Below are 21,477 nucleotides of genomic sequence, written 5' to 3'. Positions count from 1 at the left end.
TTTTTTTTTTTTTTTTGGTGTTGCATTTATGAATTAGATCTAAGCCGCTGTAGAGCGGTGCTTATATATGATATTGTTTATTTTTCTTCTTATTTCTGACCTGAAAACCTAATTGTTGAGAATTGTGGATCTTAACACGTTGACTGCCGTGGGGGTCACCGGTGACCGGCACTCGATTTGGCTACAGCGCCGTGGGGGCCACCGGTGACCGGCGAAGCAGCAAATATTAAGAGTACATAGCACGATGTTTGAAAAAAGGACATTCGTAATAATTGTCTACAACGCAGTGGGGGTCACCGGTAGCCCTCACCACGAAAAATGCTTCAAGCATGATTTTATAACTCATTTTATTTGCTGACATAATGTGCATCGCATAATGAAAAGTTCACGTCGGTGCCTTGGGCAAACCATGGAAAATTCGTCTGGCAGTCAACGCGTTAATTGGCGAAATAAAAGTAAAGGAACACTAAGATTACACTTAGAATTCAAATTAAAATAGTTTTAGATTTATTTAATAAACGATTTCCAGGATCTTCGTCGATATACATTTGCACGCGTCTCAGCACTTTCTTTGTCTCACCATCTTTCATATCAGACAGCCAACGGAACAGTGACATTCATCTGCTTTTTCCAAACGCCGCGCACACACATACTTCCACACACCCATATTCACATACGTGTGTCTCTACTACGCGGCCAAAATTATACATATCTCAATATATATACATATAAAATACACGAACCTGAATGCTTTTCATTATATTTATATAACAGGAGAAAGAAATCTTCGATCGTATTCGCAGCGATGTGAATCTGTAGAAAAATCTGCAGTTTAACTATAACAATGTCCAATTTAATAAATTCTACATGGAGCCACATTTGAGAAAAATATCATTTTCATAAAATAAAGGAAGTTAATTTGAACGATACAAAGTAACAAAGATTTGTCGGAACGTGTGCATACCTTCCTTCCACTGACTGACAAGCGATCAAAAAAAGAAAAAAGAAATGGACATGAAAACAGGTAACATAAAATGAAAATTCAATTCTGATATACAATGTATCAACGACAAGCACGTCATAATAATGTTTTCGTTCTAAGACCATATGCCAGCTATTTACGATCAACTTTACAAACCGGTATTTATCAGCATACGATATAAAGAATTCACAGACTACTAAAACTCTACAGATCTGAAAGGCAGCATAAAATACATTCGACATGACTAGAGAGCAGCGAGCAGAGGAATTGACTCGCAGGCGGTGTGTCAAAAAGAAAATGTGTTACGAGACGGTTGGCGAAGAAACTGAATGGCTGATAGACGCGTAACACGCGCGCATAGAATCGAAACCGAGAGGCCTGCTCGTCCTCTAGGCTATGTGCATACTTCAGTGTGCATAGCTTCCGCTTGGACAAACAATTCTCTGCCTACATCTGTCGGTTTGTCTCTGTTCGGTTCGCCTACGCGGCGACACGACGTTTGCGCAAACATTTCCCAGATAAGATCCAGCGTATGTCCGAAGAATTGACTGTGGTCGATTAATTACTCTGTCACGAGGATAAATACTACTATGACGATTGTCAGGAAAAGTACGAGACTAACGGAACGTGATTGAAAAGATAAAACAACTAGATATATCGGTTTTGGAGTAGATAAACCGCAAACTAGCGGAATTTCAATTTTTATTTTATTTTTATTAAATTTCCTTTTTTTTTTTTTGTCTAATTCGAAAGTGTCAGTTACGAAAAAAATGTGCACGTGAAATAATACGTACAGATTATTCCAGTTTTCACATGAGAAGTCCATTTTGCTTGAATAGTACGCAAAGTGCAATATCGTTTAATTAATTATTCGAGTTCTCTTCTCTTACACATTTGGATTGTATAGAGGTATAAAACAAAGCAAATATTACACATAGATTATAATTTAAAGATAAGCAATGATATAGGAACGATATATCGTAACTTAATAGCATAAATACACCATTGCAAATATTAAAATTGAATTCCTTCGGGTCCATCGTTATCTCCTTCTCTTATCTTCCGTCATTCGAACGATAAAAAAGAATAAATAATTCACGCAACCCCACATTTTTACTTAATTTACGATTGACAGCCGTATTATTATTTCATACGAGCGGCATAACTTCTCCTGACAGCGTACACTTGCGCGAATAATTATAAGTGATACCATGTTTCTTACGTCTTACTGTAATCAGATATGTATCTCTTCGAACGGTCGATCGAGAAAGATACAGAAAAAAAAGAAACATTAAACCGTGGTGCAACTTTCGTTCAATTTGCAACTGAAATTAAACCGCGATTTCTTCTTTTTTTTCTTTTCTACTGATCGTGACCGCCGCTACGTTAAATTGCCGTGACGCGAATGCCAACGAGGAAACGTTACACGTGTTTTCCAATCGTAAAAATACGTTCAAAGGATCAGGTGGGAGGGCTTGATTTACGATCATTGAAAATAAAGATTTACCTGTGATATTGTGTCTGAAGAAAGTTGAAGTCCTCCTTGATACGATCGCACAACTCGCCGATCGAGAATTTATATTGCTGGCCGGGTTGCGGTGGACCCTGAAACATCAAATAAAACGCATAAGATTGGCTGCTCGGTCGAACCGAAATGTTTTTTACTCGTCGAAACGCACCGCCTGCCGTTCCCTTTATATAAAAATCGTTCCCAAGGATTAACGAACAAATTTTCACGCAACGAACTCTTTATCTCACGACTTGACCGCGGAAAAATGCGAAACATACGTTTAAAACCATTTCCTGCATTGTTACATTTTACAATAAAGCAGACAAACGAGTATAATTAGCCTTTAACTGCATCTAGATGAAATCAAATAACATTGCCCCGATTGTAGAACAATGCTTTGAGAATAGTTTCTTAGTATTATTAGATATGCATTTAGCTGTGCACCTTATTTACGTTTTATCGTAAAACGGAAAAGTAAAGATTTATCTATGCTTTGATGAAAATCATTTTTAACCCTTTCGCGCGGCGTTGTATTTTAATGAGCTATTAATTGTATTTATTCTCGGTGAAGGCGCGTTATGTTTTCATTACGAAACGATCTCAGATATACGTTTCTATTATCATCCAGCCATCGATTAATTAAAAATACCCTCTGGACTTATTTTTGGTGCAACGTTGTTATTTTTGTTAAAAAAAGAAAGCTGGCTAACTTAGAAAAGAAACACGCCTGCCTCCTCCTTTCAATTTTATGCTAATTAAATCGCTAAAAATCTGTGCACCGTGGCTCGATCAAGTACATAACAAAAAAGAATATAACAGCAGCTAACTTTATTTAAACAATCGAAATTCTATACCTCTGAACGATATCTAACAGCTGACCGCACTTCCTATCAAATTCTCATAAACCAATTCATTTACGATCTACCATCAAAGTGCGGTTCCGAACTTCTGATCTATAATGTACTTTGCCGTGCGAGCCAGCGTAGAGAGCATCAACGATGAAAAAGGAAGCCCTGGAAGCGGTAGACGACTAAAAGGTTACCCTTAAACGACTCTGCTTGATCTTGTTTGCAACCGAGCGAACCCGAAGCCGACATGGGGAGAGAGTCAGGAAAATATTTCCTCGTGTCTCGAATTTTCATTGGACGAAAAGCTCAGTCAAATAGATCGCGTGAAAACAGTGATGTGAATTTGATCAACAGACGACAAGAGAGGCTTGTCGTGATTTTATCGAAGGTAGTGGATAGGCTAGGGAAGTAGATACAGGGAAGTAGTAAATTGAAAACTTTTGAGACGAATTTTTAACAATGAACGCAATAAGATAACAATGCACGTTATAATATCCAGAGTAAAGTTTGCAAAAATGTAATTTTATTTACGATAACATCTTATATTCCATTGAGTCCCAGAAAAATTCGAGCCACCTAGTACGTAGTCTTTGTAAAAGTTACAACTTGAAAAGTGTTGCTCATTAAGAAACTGTGAGAATTATATTGTACATGAAACCGTAAATTCTATTCTGTTTTAATCCTTTGAAAGCAAAGCTGGGCAAAATTTAGAGGAAAAGTATGTCAAATGCTGCTTCGAGTAATCGCTGTTCTATGATCCAAATAAAATACTATTTTAAATAGACAACGAAATTTCCTGAAATAAAATCTTTTTATTTCGATAATGTAACACATAAAATAAGATATTTTAAAATATCTTAACGATGAAAATAGATGGAGTAAAGAGGTGATATTAAAACGCAAGAAACCATAATATCGTTAAAATAGATTTATTTTTCTTTTCTAGTATGGCTATTTGCATGTAACAGGATGCATCGTTCAACGTTTTCGTCGTTTAGGCTACTCCTTCGCCGACACAAACTTAATCAAACGAGGCTAAACACGATCCTTCAACTGGGGCAGACGATGGGATCGTTGTATCATATTTAAAAAATAATTGTTTCATACATTTGTATCTCGTGATATTTTGAATTCGCGAATCATTATCAGCTAAGTTACGATCATCTTCAGCAATATCCTCACTAGACTTTTCCATGAATGAAGAGAAATGATCTAATTCTGTCGTATCTTATACTTGGCTCTGCGAAAACAGATTAATTTTGTTTATCGGGAGCTGCTATTTCTTCCGAAGCTTCTAACGCTATTTCTTTAATGTAATTAATTGCGTCAATCTTCCACTAAATCGTCTAGAATCCACTGTAATTTCCATACTGGATGACTAATAGTCGCAATTATATAATCATTTGCACTCTCTGAAAAATCGTAAGAATGATGAAACCGAGTTCTCCAACACGATATCAAATGAAGTTTCTCGGATTCACAATATCTCAAGGCTTCTGTAACATTATCTACGACCCGATATCTTGCAAATTATGTTCTACAGCCAAAATTCACGGAAGAATGCCAACCATATAGACATTGTCCCCTCGCAGTTTATCCAAAGCATATGCAATTGGTCGCATACAACGCTCATATTCTCTTAGGAATTCAATGTCTGTGAAGGTGAATGATGGTATATCGAATATTTCGATTCTGCATTCAGTGATTCTCTTATACTGTCGTACAGTGAGTTCCATCATGTTGGGCATCCTGTTGTTTGCTTTTGATCCGGATCTGTTAGTTTTGTGTCAGAAAGCTGAACATCTTAACATGGCAGACTCGTACATTTTTTTATAACCGAAATATTCTTCGGCAATTTTGTTCGAGTCTTTAGCAGCAATTAAAGTCAACGTGTGGCTACAACATCTACGATGCTTATGGAGATTATGATACTTATCTTCAGCATCTGCTGTATTCAAAATATCATCCACACTGGAGAAACTTAATGTTTGTTCCTGTTCCGTATATTCCGATGCTTGTTCCGCAGTCTCAAACGCCTGAATATTGTAATGAAATTTTTGAAAAGCTTTGTAGAAATTGCTTCCATTATCCGTAACGGTATACGTAATTTTATTAGAACATGAATTAAATCGTTTATGTACATGCACGATTAATGTGTGAGGATATTCTAATCGCGAGTAAACTATAGCTTTCGACTGACGTTAAAATTTGTATCTATCCAATGTACAGTCATGCCGATAAAGCTTCTCCGAAAGCAAGACCATATATCAGCGGTTGTACAGACATATTTTCTCCGTTCTACGTCTTCTTTTATATTTCCTATCGTATCTTTATATTTTGTACACATTTTCCTAACCAGACTTTTACGACACATACGCTTTACCTCTGATTTCAATTTGCTGAGTCCCGATATTAATCGTTTAAATTGAGATTCTTCCACTGTCGTAAAAAGTTTGCCATCGCCGCATATGCAATCGAGTATTACATCTTCTGTTTTTCCTTAATTAATTCGTTTGCTTCTTGCGATGATTCCTTTAGTTACGTCGTTTATATCTCTTTGTATCTACATCAAACTCTTGCCAACATTTTTATACCGAATATACATAAGCTGATAATAAATCTGTGTGATAAGTACGCAAATGTAACAAGAAATTGGTTGTAGTACTTACAATTCCTTCGACAAACAACTTTTGCTTTCCGCCAAAACGCGAGTACTATTTGAATTTTGCTCTTTAATGGAGAAAAATATCTAAGACTGTTGGAATTTCGCCGTCATTTTCTTCTAAAATTGTATCTATTTCTTCGATTGACGAGGTCTAATCTTCCCATATGATAAAACGCGGTTGAAGTAATTTTTTAAGTTGAGCTACAGAAAGATAGAGTGACACTAATTAATACTATCTGGTAACAATGTCAAACTGACAATGAGGATCCGGCCTGTTATTTTGATAAACATACATAACAATACCAAAGAAGCGAGTACCAAGAGATTAGGAAACTACTTGTATCACATACTAAGGATATTGAGCAGACGTTGATATTTCTGTGAATAATATTTGATCGTTATTAAATAAAATATTTCAAACTATTTTGACTATCAAATAAAATACAATTGTAAACACTATTACAAAAACTTGTCCCAACGAATAAAATATTTTATTCTTAAAAATACTCGTATGATTTAATATAACAAAGCTACTTACTATTTCCAATTTGAAATAATATTTACCCAGCTTCGTTTCGAAGTTAAGAAACCATAGGCGAATTTAAAAAAATTGTTTATCTCGTTGTGAAACAATTTATGCATTCGTGTCAACCATGCAATTATAATCTTTTCCGTGTTTCAACGTTGTGACTATGAAAAAGGTATCCCGAGCATTAACGGAATATCTTTTCCATCGCCGTTTCTTTCACATAGACTCTACGATCTGATTCTACAATTTCAAGTATTTACGATAATATAACGCCGCTTAATGGGTTTATTTCACTGCTAATTAATTTTACGACGTCGCTATACAACAGTCCGGATCTTCCGCTGGCTTTCTAGCAAACGCTCGTATGAATGGCGCGAACCTGCTTAGATGGGAATCGAGTATTTTCGAGGCGTAATCGGACGTCGTGATTGCGTACGGAACAAACGGTAATACTTCGATGTGCCGGATGCACTTGTCACGGCCCACGTAAGCAGCCGCCTCGAGGCATGCACACACGAACGCAGCCGGCATAAGCGGCGGAAATCGTGCCGCTGCTTTGGCTTCCGTTCGCTGATTACGCCTCCAGTTTAAACCTGCGCGTACCCCGTAGACGTGTACGCGCGAGCCTCGCTTCGCACTCCTCGCCACCGACAATTTCAGCTCGTAAAAGCTTGCTCGTAAGAGCGAGGAAGCGCGAGGAAAAAAATACTCGAGGAAACACTTTAGATAGAAATCGACTCTCGTCGACCGCGAGAAACATTGTTTCTTCCTACCCCAGCGAATATTCGTCGGAAGAGAAGTCTCTCGTAAAACCTGCGCTATATATTGCCTCGTCGAGTGTAAAGACGCAACCGACTGTCGCTGCTACCCTTTCCAGGATAATCGTCTCGACCTCAGATTGTACAGTCGTCCGGTAATTGTCATTAATTAGCGGCATCCAACCATCTGAGTCTAATTCACAGACTTTTGGTAGAAAGAAAGAATAAAGTGTAGAGGGAAAAGAAATGAAGATAATCGTCGAGAGACTCGGAAACTTCTTCAGTTTCCTCTTTGCATCGCTCGTAGAATCTGCTTAACCCATTAGCCTACACGCTATCTGCCGATCGCGCGAGCCATAGTAGGCAAGAAGTTGGGTCGTACGCCGTGCCATTCATCTGTTCAGCCGTGTGCCCGAACTGGCGCAAAATGTATACCTCTTATGACACGTATATTTAGGGGCTACAAGAGGAATTGTGAAATAATAAACAAATAGTGTTTTAAAGACGTCTAGGGCGTAATCGTGATCAATTGATCAGTTAACAAAAATAATTTAATATTTCAAAGTGGATAATGAATCACTAGCAATTTGTACATTAGCACGAGTTAGACACGTGGGTTTCGTTTACGGCACAAATTCTTTACTACGAGTCTGACACGTGGTTGTCGCTTATGGCACAAATCCGTTGCAACGAGTCTCCCTCGACGTTATAGGCTAAGGGGTTAAGAAACGTTGATATATCGTGAGATTTGAAGTGCGATCTATTAGTGCACGTTTGCTCGATAAAGTCACGTTTGTGTAACTTTTACACATTGTTTCAGTGCGTGGCTATCTTAACCCTATTGAGTCTAATGAGACAACAGATAGCTAAGATAACTTTCAGAAAGGTTGTGAAATTATTGTAATCGAGATTCATAGGGATATTTTGGGTTGTCCGGAAAGTGTCTTTCTTTCGCAAACGTGTTTTTACAACAGTGCACCTTCGTACAAAGATGAAACCAAGTCTGTGGAATGTCGCGGTGTTTACTATAAATGAGAATCTCAAACTACCTTTTCTTCATTTTTCAAATTTCTGTCGCATTATATAGTATTACGTATTAACGTAATTACCATTAGACGGTTACTGTTAAAAGAAAAATTCCTGTCGAAAGGGTTAATACACAGTACAAGCATAAAAATTTGTAGACCGAAACAGTTTCAAATATTTCAACGCGAGAGGTTTGTATTCGGTGATTCATGAAATTTACATTGCAGCCTCAAATTTGTGACATTGTTCGAGAAAAGCTTCGAAACGAGTGCTTGCAATTCAAAGGAGGAAACGTGTAGCGAAACGACATTTCAGGCGACACGTCAGCCGGATTTTCCGCAGCGACCAAAGATATCTCGAGTTGTCTCGCAATGGTCGTCCTTTCCGCGATCGATAAAGATCCACACCACGTATCCCGGATCTAGCTTTTATTCCTGGTGAAACAGCGGGCGCGAGAGAGTGTCAGGAACGGCGGAAATAGTGGCGCAAATTCGGTTGCTGCTCCGGCATTTGAGAGCCCGATGGAAACCCACGCTTACCGACTTTGGCGGCAGCTGTACCAGCGCCCACGACCGTAAAAGCCACATTATTACCGGTAGTACCGCTGCTACCCACCTCCGTATACCTGTCGGTAATAACGTTACGAGCGTGTTATCGATCGTTTTGCACGTCGTACCCCGCAAAACGGATACGCCACGACGGCCTCGTAAAAGCTGAAATAGTTCTCCACCTCTACACCTCCACCTCTTCTATCTGCTTCCCCCGACTCGATATATATCATGTTCTTTCTCTTCTACCCTTTCGCCTACTCTATCAATTTCTGTTTCTCTCTCAGAGAAAGGGTGAGAGAGAGAGTCTATACGCGTTATTCAACACAAATTTAATAAAAAATGTTTAAACTTAAAAGTATGAAATGATGGAGATGATAGAGATATTTTGCTAACGCGTAAAAAGAAGATTTCGAAGAGTACTGCGATGTGAGGTAATTAACGTTTCTGCAAATGCGAAGAAATTGTGTTTCTCTTTTTACGAGAATTTTCTGGTTCGATAGATATCGGTTGTACATACGTGAGAGTTTGCGTAGAATCAGCGTGCAGAATATTCGACTGTTGGAGTGCGTATATACCAGAGACAGTGATATTTGAAAATATATTTAAATCTACAAATTTGTACATTAGAAATCTTGGTAACTGTTTATCTCGATATTAGACTAATAATACAACGTCGAGGAGATATCAAATATCGGTCTGGGACTATTATTAAACTTATTATAACTGACTATTATTGAACTTATTGTAATAATAATTATTCGTAGATAGTGCCATAGCTAAAATGCAGAAACAACGAACAAAGTATTCCCTCGATAATCAACCCGTAACGCATCCATCAAACTAGAGAACAACTTATGGAGGTTGATTTTTCCTCAAGCCAGCGTTATCTCGACCAAACCACTCCCCTAAATCACAGCGTGTCCGACAAGAGTTTTCTCGCGAGTAGAACGAAGCGTGAAGTGTTGGCGAAGCAGCGAGCACGATAAAACTCGATACGTCGTTTATGACAGAAAACAACCCCTGTGACTTTTCTCGAATCGATAAGGCGCGCTTATCAAGTTAACGTAATATTTGCCAGTGCCTGGCGTCGCGCTGGTTGTCACGAAGCCGTCAAACGCGACGTTGCGTATCTTATTTGTCGTGTACTTCATTGTTCGTTTCGAACGCGCGAGTACACGAGGCAGATCGCTCGTACCAACATGTTTTTAAGCGATATCAGACACGTGTAAACGCATCAGGATACCTGCATCAGGTTAGCGGGGCCACCTTTTAAAGGCCGAACGTACGAAGGAACAAGCGCGCGAGTGTGAGCGGGTTAGCGACGCTCGAGGTTCGCAAGAATTGACGTAGCCACGTGCGCTGCTGATCGGCAGAATCGTTGATCCCATTTGTCCGCGCAAAGCCACCCGCGGTCAATCCAATTAATTTATTGGCTTTCGCCGCGGAGCACCCATACTCTCTCGCGTCCACGCTTGCTCGACGCTATACTTAACGGCACGAGCTTCCGCCGACGTGCACCGTGATAATGCGCGCACCGCACCGAGAAAAGCCCAATCCCCGACGATTACGAACACCTCTCTCTTCGAGTGAGTAGATATCCCCGGTGGATTTAATCGATTGAAATTGGTTTCCTTCGATTTCGACGATGATTTAGCGCAGACCATGTAAAATACATACATTTTCGCATTAATGGAAATATATGAAATACGCTTTAAATAAGACTCTTGAATGGGAGTTTGATTTCTAATCTTAGTCGAGGCGAATGTACACTAATGCACGGCTAAGTAACGATTCAATTTAGAGAATTAAATTTAGTCGCTCGAAATTGAGCTTCATCGATTCTTGCGATCGTTTAACACTGGCTGCCAGGCCGAAATCACGTGTTTCGCTTAGGACGTCACGGGAGTATTTTTATTAATCAAAGCATATAATGGCAAAATAGTAATAAATTGATGATGCAAGACAATATTCTTCTTTATCTTATTGGTAAGATAACCAATGGTGGCGCCTTGGTAACAGTTGATAGGGACATATTATAATAAGGCTTCGTTTATTTTAACAAACCATTCGCATTCGTTGTTTCGTCGTAAGCAAAACAGTATTTGCTCATTCTATATATAATAGTAAAGTATGTACACACTTCTAACTTCAATTACATGATCATAAAGCAGCATTTACGATTATTTTCTAAGCTGTGCTTATAATAATATTCGTAGATTACTCCTCAAAGATATGGATGCAAACACAGTGCACCGTTAGATGCAAGATTCGTTCTCATTTTTTTTTATTGATATTCTAATACAAATGTTTAATTGTTCAATGAGGCATTTTTGTTTCAAAGTATCTTCTATTTAGCGGTTATATTCAAAATACCCTAACTGTCAATTTTCATACAATTTTTACAATCGTAAGAAGTTCAAGCGCTCCGATCACCAATGGCCAACCGTGGCGTCACAGGAGAAACTGTAGCCGGTCGTATATGACCAATGTGGCAGTCAAAGTGTTAATGATGGATTTAACACTAGAACTACCGATAGTTAACATGAAGCTATTTCTAAAACCAAAATGACTGGTCTTTAAAAAATACGTAATAATAGAATATTCGTATATTTATTGATTTATTACTTTCTTACAGAAGCAATTCCATGTTACGTGGTACATTTTTGGTATTGTTAATCCACCTGGGACCATGATCCCTAAATTAGAGTTGACACACTTATAGAATTGCAGAGCCAGTCATTTTCATTGGTGTGGTTTTTCTAGTGTTAACATCTAGCGATCGATCCGGAATTTTTCTGGCAACTGATATCATCATATTGAATGATGCGCGGTAAAAATTTTAAAAACGTGTGGAAAGTTGTACAAAGCGAGGAAACTGGATAATTGGGGTTCGATAAACAGATTGCAGGACCCTTTTATACTTTGACAAGTACCATTCATTTTAACTGGTATTGGTATAAGTAGCCTTGATACAAAATTATTTTCAGTTTGAATACATAAAAAACAAAATAAAATTCATTATATTATTCTTTTAGTTATCGTTGCGAAAGTCATTACATCGTTGCGGAAAAAAATATAACATGAAGTAGAAGTTTTAAAATAAAATTTTAAAACCAGTCAATTTCACTGGTGTGGCGGTTCTAATGTTAATAATAATGATTTAATAATAAATTAATAGGTACAAATATATAAAATATACTTCAGATTTGTTTATTTAGCCTTGAAGCTTCATTCTGATAATTATATAGAATTAGTAGGCGTTGATAGAAGTAATAATTGATATTAATTGGCGTAAATGAAAGGGCAATAACCGAAGGTGGATGAAAATTGGTCATACAGAGACAGTCAATTAAATGACTTTATTGCGCGTTTGTACGATGTTGGGATGTTAAAAAACAATCCAAAGTTATGGGCATATGCATGTTTCTTATTTTAGCTTAAATTTCACGATCCATTTGATGCCGCTTATGATGACAAGTCTCGAAATTGACAGTAGACGAGCATTCTTTTTCGTAAATGGCAACTATCAAAATATGACAAGGATATTCTTCTTTTAATCGAATTGCGCTAGATGTCGAAAATGTAATTATACTCAACAGTGGTACATGTTTGGATTTTGCGGAGGATATGGTGTAAAAAAATTGTGGAATATAAAAAGGTACGGAGAATACTGGGAAAAAGTTTAATAAAAGGAACGTGGAGTTTTTCCAGGTATTTTAATATAAATTCATAGCTACTTCGAATGTATATGAATATTTCCAGTTGAATTTCTAAAAATGCATTTTTCCCACATGATTATGCATACTTCGTTACTAATAACATTTGTACGAGAATTTCAAAGATGACTGAGTCTACGTTACTCGATTATTCTACTAACGAAAAGTGAAATTCCCACGAGAATAAAAGGCAAATAAGTGCAAAAATATCAGAAGCCTGAAACAATCTCAATTTCATTATCTACGATTTCTCTTTGCGATGAAACAAACTTGCATTTGTGTATTTTGCAGATACTCAAACACAACTTTCATACTTCAAATTTTTACATCGAAATGGCTACACCATGGTAGTACACCGCGTATCACACAAGTCTAATTAAGATTTCATGTCTGATGCTGTTAAACGTTACATATATTACTCCCGACAAGTAAAAGTGAACTGCCTCCCATCCGGCTTTTGCAATCTGCGTGTACAGAAATTACAGTTTTACATTTACGCGTACATGTACACGTTTCACGAGCATAGGAACAATATTTTAATAAAACTTTCTACCTATCCGAAATATACGTTATATTCTGACGAAACGCTCGTCCACTTTCAGCCAACGTTAATACCAGTTCCACGAAATGTGTTTCATCTACCTGGACCATAAGTGGCTCTTTTTCTCCCCTGTCGTTTCTAGAATTTCACGTTCTTTATTATTTCGCCTGGTACATGGCCAGCTCGCGTCGCTACATTATAATTGCCATTTTAGGCGCAAAAACCGGGCCGCCGTGTTTCCATTTACAGGTATCCACCCACCGTGTGTTTTAAATATACCGTGTACGTTATACGGAAATATTAGGTTGCCGGAAAAGTTTCTTTCGTTTCATAAGGTGATAATAAATGAACAACAATTATCTGTTTTATATTATTTTATTGAATTAGGTATGATCCATTTCGTTCTATTTCTATTATTACGTTCGTGCATAATTCAATAAACTAATATAAAACAAAAAACATTGTGCGCCTATTATTTCCCTATAAAACGAAAGAAACTTTTCAGACAACCTAATATTTTCTGCTTGAACCAAAATCGCGCAGAACGCTAGATCCTTGCTGGCGATTAGATTGATCGGAAGGTCGAGTGAAAGTTTCCACGTTATCTGATTTACAATAGCCTTTAACGTTAAATTCATGCACTGTTATCTGGATAAAAATGTAATAAAACATTTTCTCCATTATCTCTACGATATATATTAAAAATACTGCCAACACGCGAAATGCAGCTTTAAGCAGATTTCGTGTTACGATGAAATTAAATGTTTCGTTGGAGAACTCGTGTTACGATATATGTATATAGAAATCGTATAAATATTTGTTTTAAAAATACATCTATTTCGTACTACGTACGATATTGTTAGATTGTTTGAAAAATTAATAGCAACAAATTCAGGAAGATTTAGTTACGATTACGCTTTTTATGGTTTATAATCTGACGGAGTCTAACTCTGGAAAAAATTTTCTTTTCCGATAACGGATTCTTTTAAACGGTTTCTAGAGACTTCTAAAAAGTCTTTCGAACAAGTATCACCACAATAATAGCCAAAAAGCCACAATAAATAGATAATAACGAGTATTAACACTTTGACTGTCACGCCGAAATCACATGTCTCGCTCAGGACGCCACGGTAGTATTTTTATTGTTCAAAGCATATAATGGCAAAATAGTAATAAATTGATGATGCAAGACAACATTCTTCTTTATCTTATTGGTGGTCACGGGTGACCACCGTGACACTTTGGTAACAGTTGATAGGGACATATTATAACAAGGCTTCGTTTCTTTTAACAAATCATTTGCATTCGTTGTTTCGTCGTAAGCAAAACAGTATTTGCTCATTCTACATATAATAGTAAAGTATGTACAAACTTCTAACTTCAATTAGATTATAAAGCAGGATTTACGATTATTTTCTAAGTTGTGTTTATAATAATATTCGTTGATTACCTCTCAATGATATGGATGCAAACACAGTGCACCGTTAGATGCAAGATTTGTTCTCATTTTTTTTATTGATATTCTAATAAAAATGTTTAATTGTGCAATGGGGCATTTTTTATTTCAAAGTATCTTCTATTTATCGGTTATATTCAAAATGCCCTAACTGTCAATTTTCATTCAATTTTTACAATTGTAAGAAGTTCAAGCGCACCGATCACCAATGACCAACGTGGCAGTCAAAGTGTTAAAGACCAATGTTCCCGCTACAATTCGAAATTTCTTCGATACACAAACTTCAACATCACCTGTTTCTCGATATTTTTTCTTAATTCCTTTTTAGTACTATCCAACTAAAGGCTGCGTTTGTTCCAACATCTCATTACGTTTCGATGATAGAAATTCATAATAAAAATATCTGTTCCGAAGCTTTCGGCCGACCGAACGTACCAGAAAAAAATATTTTTATTCGCCTAATGAAGGTTTCGCAAGCGTGCCACGAACCAAAGATAAATCACGTAGCGCGGAACATGTTAATCTTGCCGAATGAAAATTTCTTTCTAAAAACAAACGCTTGATTTTCCCCGCGCTTTGCTCTCGATTACGAGGAAGGTGGGACGGGGGAAGGGGGTGAGCGATGATACCGTTGAAAAGCCCAGGATCCGATCGCTCTAGCGAGCGAAAGATTAAATTCAGATTTTTCGATTTTAATGTTATTAGTTTAACCCGGGATTCAATATCGTCCGACGCGCTGGCGATTGGCGCGATCAAATAAAGGCGTAATAAATACGTGTCGTCCCTGTAAAATCAAGTTAAAACGCGACGTAAAAATTTTCCCCGGGTACATACATTGTTTGCCACGGGAGCCGTGCGCGCACACGCGCCCCGCAGTCGTATCAATAATAAAGCGAGCACGTTCCCGTGTACTCAACGAAATGCCGTGCAACGCTCGTCTCTGATTTTTCACAGGAAAAATTGCACGGATGCGCGCCACGGGGAAAATCCATTTTTCGCCGTGGTTTAAAATATTCATCGTTTTACATCGAATAAAACCAGAACACGGGGGCCAGGGACGTAGAGAAAAAGGGATTTTTTGCACATGCATACACAGACAGACAGACACAAACACACGCGCGCGCGAACATACCATCGTAGCTGGCGTACACCGTGGGGAGAGCTGTAGCGGAAAATGCGGTTAGCTTCCGTCGAAAAGCGAAACGCGAATTATGTCGTTTCGACGAATAATGATGAGAGAGCACAGCCGGCACCCGTCAATCAGTGTCCTTTACGTCCTGCGGCCGATTTAATTATCCGATAGTCCAGCCATCCCCGAGCCAAACGCCAAAAACCCTTCTCGCGTCATATCCTGTCCCCCTTTTATCCCTCACTTTCCACTGCATCTCCTCCCTTTTTCTTTTTTTTTTTTCTTCTCCCCCCTGATCGAGAGCAATCACAATAACGCGATCGGTGTTGGAACTGGGAGCACTTCGAAAACTGCCCCGTGAAATCAGCGATCTCCGACAAAAAAGAATTAATACCGAAACGCGATCTGGTCGAAACAGGCCGATTGGAGAGGGTCGCGCGTATTTTGGCATTTAGCTCGTGACATCAATGCCGGGGTAATAGATTCATGCGCGCTGTGTAACGCGAAATATATGGTTTTGTTCAACGTCTGTAAGATAAAAAGAGGATTCCAATGACAAAGAAACGGCAAGCTTGATAGCTCGATAAAAAAGAATTAATATCGAGAGTTACATATTGGGAAACGAGATATCCAGGATTTGGCAAAAAGTCGCTCTCTACTTTTCCCGATTTCATTATCTCCGACTGGCTGTCCTCTTTTCTGTCCACATCACGTTACATAGAAGATCCGATGCTTTACCAGTCGTAAAAAGGAGCTGGCTGGCTGGCTGGCTGACTGGCTTGCTGGCCCGGCGTCGAAGAAAGAGCGAACAAAACGGCAGTCGAGTCGATACGACGCGCAACGCGATTTTCTTCGCGTCCACGGCAGTAGAGAAATCTATCGGCCCGTATAAAACGTCTCGTTTATTCTTTCGTCTCGATGCTCCGTTTATTCTCAAAGCAGCTCGTCGTCTGCTACGATTTCCGGCTGAGTACGTGGAAGATCGGCAAGACGTTTAATGGGACGAATTCCAATAAGATAGAAGAGCACGAACCTAACTTCTCTGTCGTCCGATGTTTGTTAGCGACTGTAATAACTCGACGGCGCACACAGTGCATTATCTATGGATCATGGCCAGATAGACATACAGATATATAGGAGGATAGACAGGCTGAGAGAAAAGGAGAAGGAGTGAGAGCGAAAGGTAGAGTAAGAGAGGTTAGGTGAGCGTGTCGTGGTGAGCATTAGGGCGGATAGTGGCAACAGAACCAATCAGTTGCGTTTGCAGCCACTCAAGTACGCTTAAGTGGCGCATATCAGCGCGCCTAATTACGTTAGTTCCATCGATCCTGGCGTCCACTAAAGACCCGATTATCAGCATGCATTATCGGCCGAGTTAAGGGCCCTCTATACCGTGTCCCCGGCTGTGCCTCTTCCGTGAAAGCGAAACACGCGCGTCAAACCGCTAAAGATACATTAATCATTTCACGAATCGATTCCGGATAAGCCGCCTCGCTCTCCTTCTCTATTTTCCTCTCTTTTCCTCGTCGGTGACTGGCCAAGCGAGCTTTATACATATTAACGCGTTGAACGCGACGGCCAGTGAAAGCATCGTCGCCCGGTCGCCAATTTAATTACCATAATTGCCGAGTAATAATTAAACAAAAAGTCGAAGGTAGTTGGAATTACGGTAGCATAGATAAAAGTACGATTCGTTCCATCTTCTGTTCGATGTAATTGATTTACGATCGATACGGCTATCTCCGACCGCTTTTCGAGATGTAATTTCAGGCAAAAGCCCTGCTCACCAATTTGATTTGAGTTTTAACTTTTTAACACGCCAGATGTTTTACGATGAAATGTAAATGGCGACACGATCGACAGGATGATGGTGAGCAGGTGAAGGTGACTGAAAAAAGTGTACATACACCGACTTCTTCCAGCAAGCAGGTTTCAAACCATTAATTCAGTAGGTAAATGCGCGCGGAGGATTATCAGCTTCTTAAAAGGTCTATTTAACGTTTAAAAGAAATTTCCATTAAGCTTCAGTATCTTGCTGCGAGAGAATATTTCACTGCGTGTAATCTCGTCATTGAGAATATTCATGCGATTTTACGATTACATTGAACCATGTACGTAATCCTTTTAATAAAAATGGGAAACCTGCAATCGAAAGTCGATGATTAAAAATAAGGAGAATTTAAAAATAGACGTGACATCGCTAATTATTCAACTACGTGTGAAACACAATTACAGGAAACGTGAAAGTGAAACACGAATTACCGCAAGGACTCCTCCGCCTGATACGTAATTTCGCGTTAATCAAAGAGCACCAAGTACCGAGCATACCGAGGAACATCTTGTAGGAGATTCAGCGTGTGGAAAGTTTAGGAGAAAATCGCAGCTAAACCGGAGAAGATAGCGCAGAAGGTCAGAGGGGTAAATGGAGAATGACAGAGAAGAGCTTCGAGGGCTGGCGGTTTTCCTCGCACCGCAAAACCACCAACACGTGGCGCGGATTCCGAAACCGCCCGACGACCAGAGCCGACCGCATTCGCCCTATAACTGGACCGACTTACACTCCCATAGTTCGAAAGCTCACCGCTGGTCAAGGTCTTCGAGGTTCGTACGCGAATTTCCACAATGAAACTCGTACAGCAAGTTCTCCGCATAACTATCTTATTATTACCTATTTTATGCATTCTGTCTTTTGATAGTTTTCAAGATTTACCTATCACAAATTCATCTACCTATCTGTTAATTATCTTCCAAAAATCGATGACTTAATAGTACAATAAAGATATATATATATTAGGTTGTCCGAAAAGTTTCTTTCGTTTCATAAGATGATAAATCCAATTCCAAGCAAGGAGTCCAAATATCTGGGCATGATTCTGGACAGAAGAATGACATGGAAACGACATATCGTAGATAAATCCAAACAACTTAAATCAAAATTTAAAAAATTCTACTGGCTCATTGGCGGACGTTGCAGACACTTGAGCGCGCAGAGTAAAATAATGCTATATAAGGCCATATTAAAACCTGTTTGGAAACCTATGGAATCCAACTATGGGGAACAGCAAGTAATTCCAACATAGAAATTCTTCAACGATTCCAATTGAAAACTCTAAGATCCTTAAAAGATGCACCTTGGTATGTTACGATACAATACATGGCGATCTCAAGATACCCACAGTCAAAGAAGAAATATCCAAATTCAGTAATAGATATAACATAAGAGTTAACAACCACCAAAACCCTCTAATTACTCAATTACTTGACACGACGGATCAGATCCGTAGGCTAAAAAGACATTAACCTTTAGATTAAAGCATTAGATTCAACTAGAATCAAACACACGATAAACGCTTATTAAACACGACATAGTACCACGCCAGAATAATTTACTTATAATTCTCAATGAGAATTGATTGTAAAATTCTTCCAAATAAAAAAAAATAAGGTGATAATAGATTAGCAATTTCTCTTTTACATAATTTTATTGAATTATTCAATTTATTCAATTATTGAATAACTCAATAAACTAATATAAAACGAAAAACATAGTGCGTCTATTATTTCCTTCTAAAACGAAAGGATCTTCTCGGACAACCTAATATATAACGAAAATCCTACTGTGTCGTATGTTTTGATATAGATTCTACCTTATTGAGAGAAGCTGTACGCAAGTAATTAAACGTCACTCGACTTGGTAATCTCAATCGATTATTCAAACTGTCGCTGGACCAGTTCGACCAAATGTAAAAGGTAGAAGTATCTCACTTCGAATATTCATTTATCAAAACAAAACGGACACGGTGAAATCGGCTGTTGCTCTTTTCTCCTTTTACATGCGATCAGAACGGAACGATCGTGTAGCGATCCACAATCATGCTTACATGGTTTTCTCGTCCGTTGGAAATAAAAATACACGAGGATCGTATCGAAAGCGTTAACAGTCCGTTGTAATGAAGCAATATTAACCGTGAGATATAAGATGATAAATAAATTACATACAAAGTATCCTCGAAGACGCGTACAAAGTAATAATTTCGCAAATAAGAAAGTGCCCGGGTAATTTCTCTGGCGGGATCTGAATTTAATCGAGTCTGCCTGGATCGAGTCGCTTAATCGACGATTCCACCGTGCGAATCATCGTGCAACCTTTCCCGTTCCACGATCGCATCGTATTAATTCCTTTCGTTGCGATTGTCGGTGAACCAGCACCTGGAATCATCGAACACGGTGCACCGCGAACTTCATATTCGAGCGGCAAGGAATCGAAATTTGATCGCAACGCGTGAAATGTCGCCCTCGTGGAAGAAACGGCGGCAACCTGCAGTCAGACGTCGACAGTCGGCTGAGAGTTTATAATTCCACGATTCGCAGTTTCTACGCCGTTTCACCGCGAAAGTTGTTTCGATCAAAGAGACGGTAGGACGTCTGCTTCGACGCTCGAATACAAACGGATTACCAGTCTCTGGCTCGGCAAAGCCGCGAACACCGGCGAGCACGGAAATTATGCAACGCGATAACAGTTCTCCTAATATCGTCAGACAATGCGCCTCAAGATTTGCATGAGCTACGAAGAGAGGAACACGGGATCCGAGGGTTAGACGAGCAACCAACAACGAACAGAGAAGCAGAAGTAGATGGATGGAGAGAAAGGAGGAGAGAAATGTACAAGGTGTCTCAAGATGTAACAGCAAAACTTTGTTAGTATATTCTATGGGTATGATCGAGCGAAGGATGTTACATAAACATACATCGTTTAAAACTCTATTAAAAAGCTATAATAAAAGAAGAAAATACGAAGAGGACAGACTTGCAGTTGCTACATGACAAACATAAATTTAGTATCGACTTAACAATCGGCAAATTAATACGTACTTCGTTTCAAAATGTTCGTCACTTCTATCGATACGAAAGTGACATCGATAAAAAGATTGAATTTATCGTTTCACCAAGCTCGTTTCAATTCACCACGCGTATTAGTAATGTTTCGATACATCTTTTTTCGCTCAATTATCCATTTATCCGGACGTACAAATTCAATATTCGGTGAATAAAATCGAATGTCATAGAATCTTTCTTTTTTAATTTCCTATTTTTATTACAATTTTCTAATGAATCTTTAAATTATCTATATCTACATAACATTTTTTTATAACCATAGAACATAGAAACCAAGTTTCCCTTTTAAATCCTGGAGCACCCTGTATAGAGAGAGAGAGAGAGAGAGAGAGAGTCGATTTAAGAAGGAGCGCGAAGAGGAACAGAGCAAAAGCGAGGCAGAAGAGGCGACCCAGAGGCGGAGAGACAAGGAAACAATGCACGCCTCGTCGACGCTGGTGTATCTTATTGATCATTATGATTATTCCCCGAAGCAGACTGTGAATTCACCCCGAGACTACGGGTGCGCGACCGACATTTGCATAAGCAATGCATTTTGATTCGTAGACCCACATTGTGAGCGGAACACGGAATGACATAAATAATGCATGGCGCAATGATCGCACGACCGCCTCTCATGTGTCTCTCTATCGCGGAACGGGAACGATTCTCGCGCTCATAATTCTTTGGTATGCGGGAGCATAGTTTTACCGGTGTTACCTGACTGTACGCGATTCGTTCTACTCTCGTTCCCGATAATGAAGGATTTTATTCACGTATCGATTCTACCGTCGACGATATATATCCCACGTAAACGCGCGTTTCTGCTTTTATTATCACGTTTACGGGCAGCTCGTTGTTGTTTCGTTTCGGAAATATTTCGCCTGGATA

The 21,477-nt window shown here is 38.9% G+C and overlaps 1 protein-coding gene across 3 annotated transcripts in view; it reads right to left on the bottom strand.

Moving 5' to 3' along the window:
* LOC122568092 (protein groucho-like) overlaps window positions 1–21,477 on the bottom strand; it is a 154,870-nt gene that overhangs the window by 111,987 nt on the left and 21,406 nt on the right. For 2 of the 3 annotated variants that reach the window (XR_006316965.1, XM_043727447.1), the window contains exon 2: window positions 2,490–2,587. Coding sequence is in view for 1 of the 3 variants with exons in the window: in XM_043727447.1 (XP_043583382.1) it covers window positions 2,490–2,587 (98 nt within the window). In the remaining 2 variants the exon portion in view is untranslated. Of the gene's footprint in view, window positions 1–2,489; window positions 2,588–21,477 lie in introns of those variants that run through there. The other variant, XM_043727449.1, reaches the window with a different exon arrangement.

This window comes from Bombus pyrosoma, linkage group LG6, assembly GCF_014825855.1.
Source record: "Bombus pyrosoma isolate SC7728 linkage group LG6, ASM1482585v1, whole genome shotgun sequence".
In the NCBI taxonomy this organism is placed as follows: domain Eukaryota; kingdom Metazoa; phylum Arthropoda; class Insecta; order Hymenoptera; family Apidae; genus Bombus; species Bombus pyrosoma.
The sequence above is the reverse complement of the archived record's forward strand: the minus strand, read 5'-3'. Positions and strand labels throughout refer to the sequence as shown.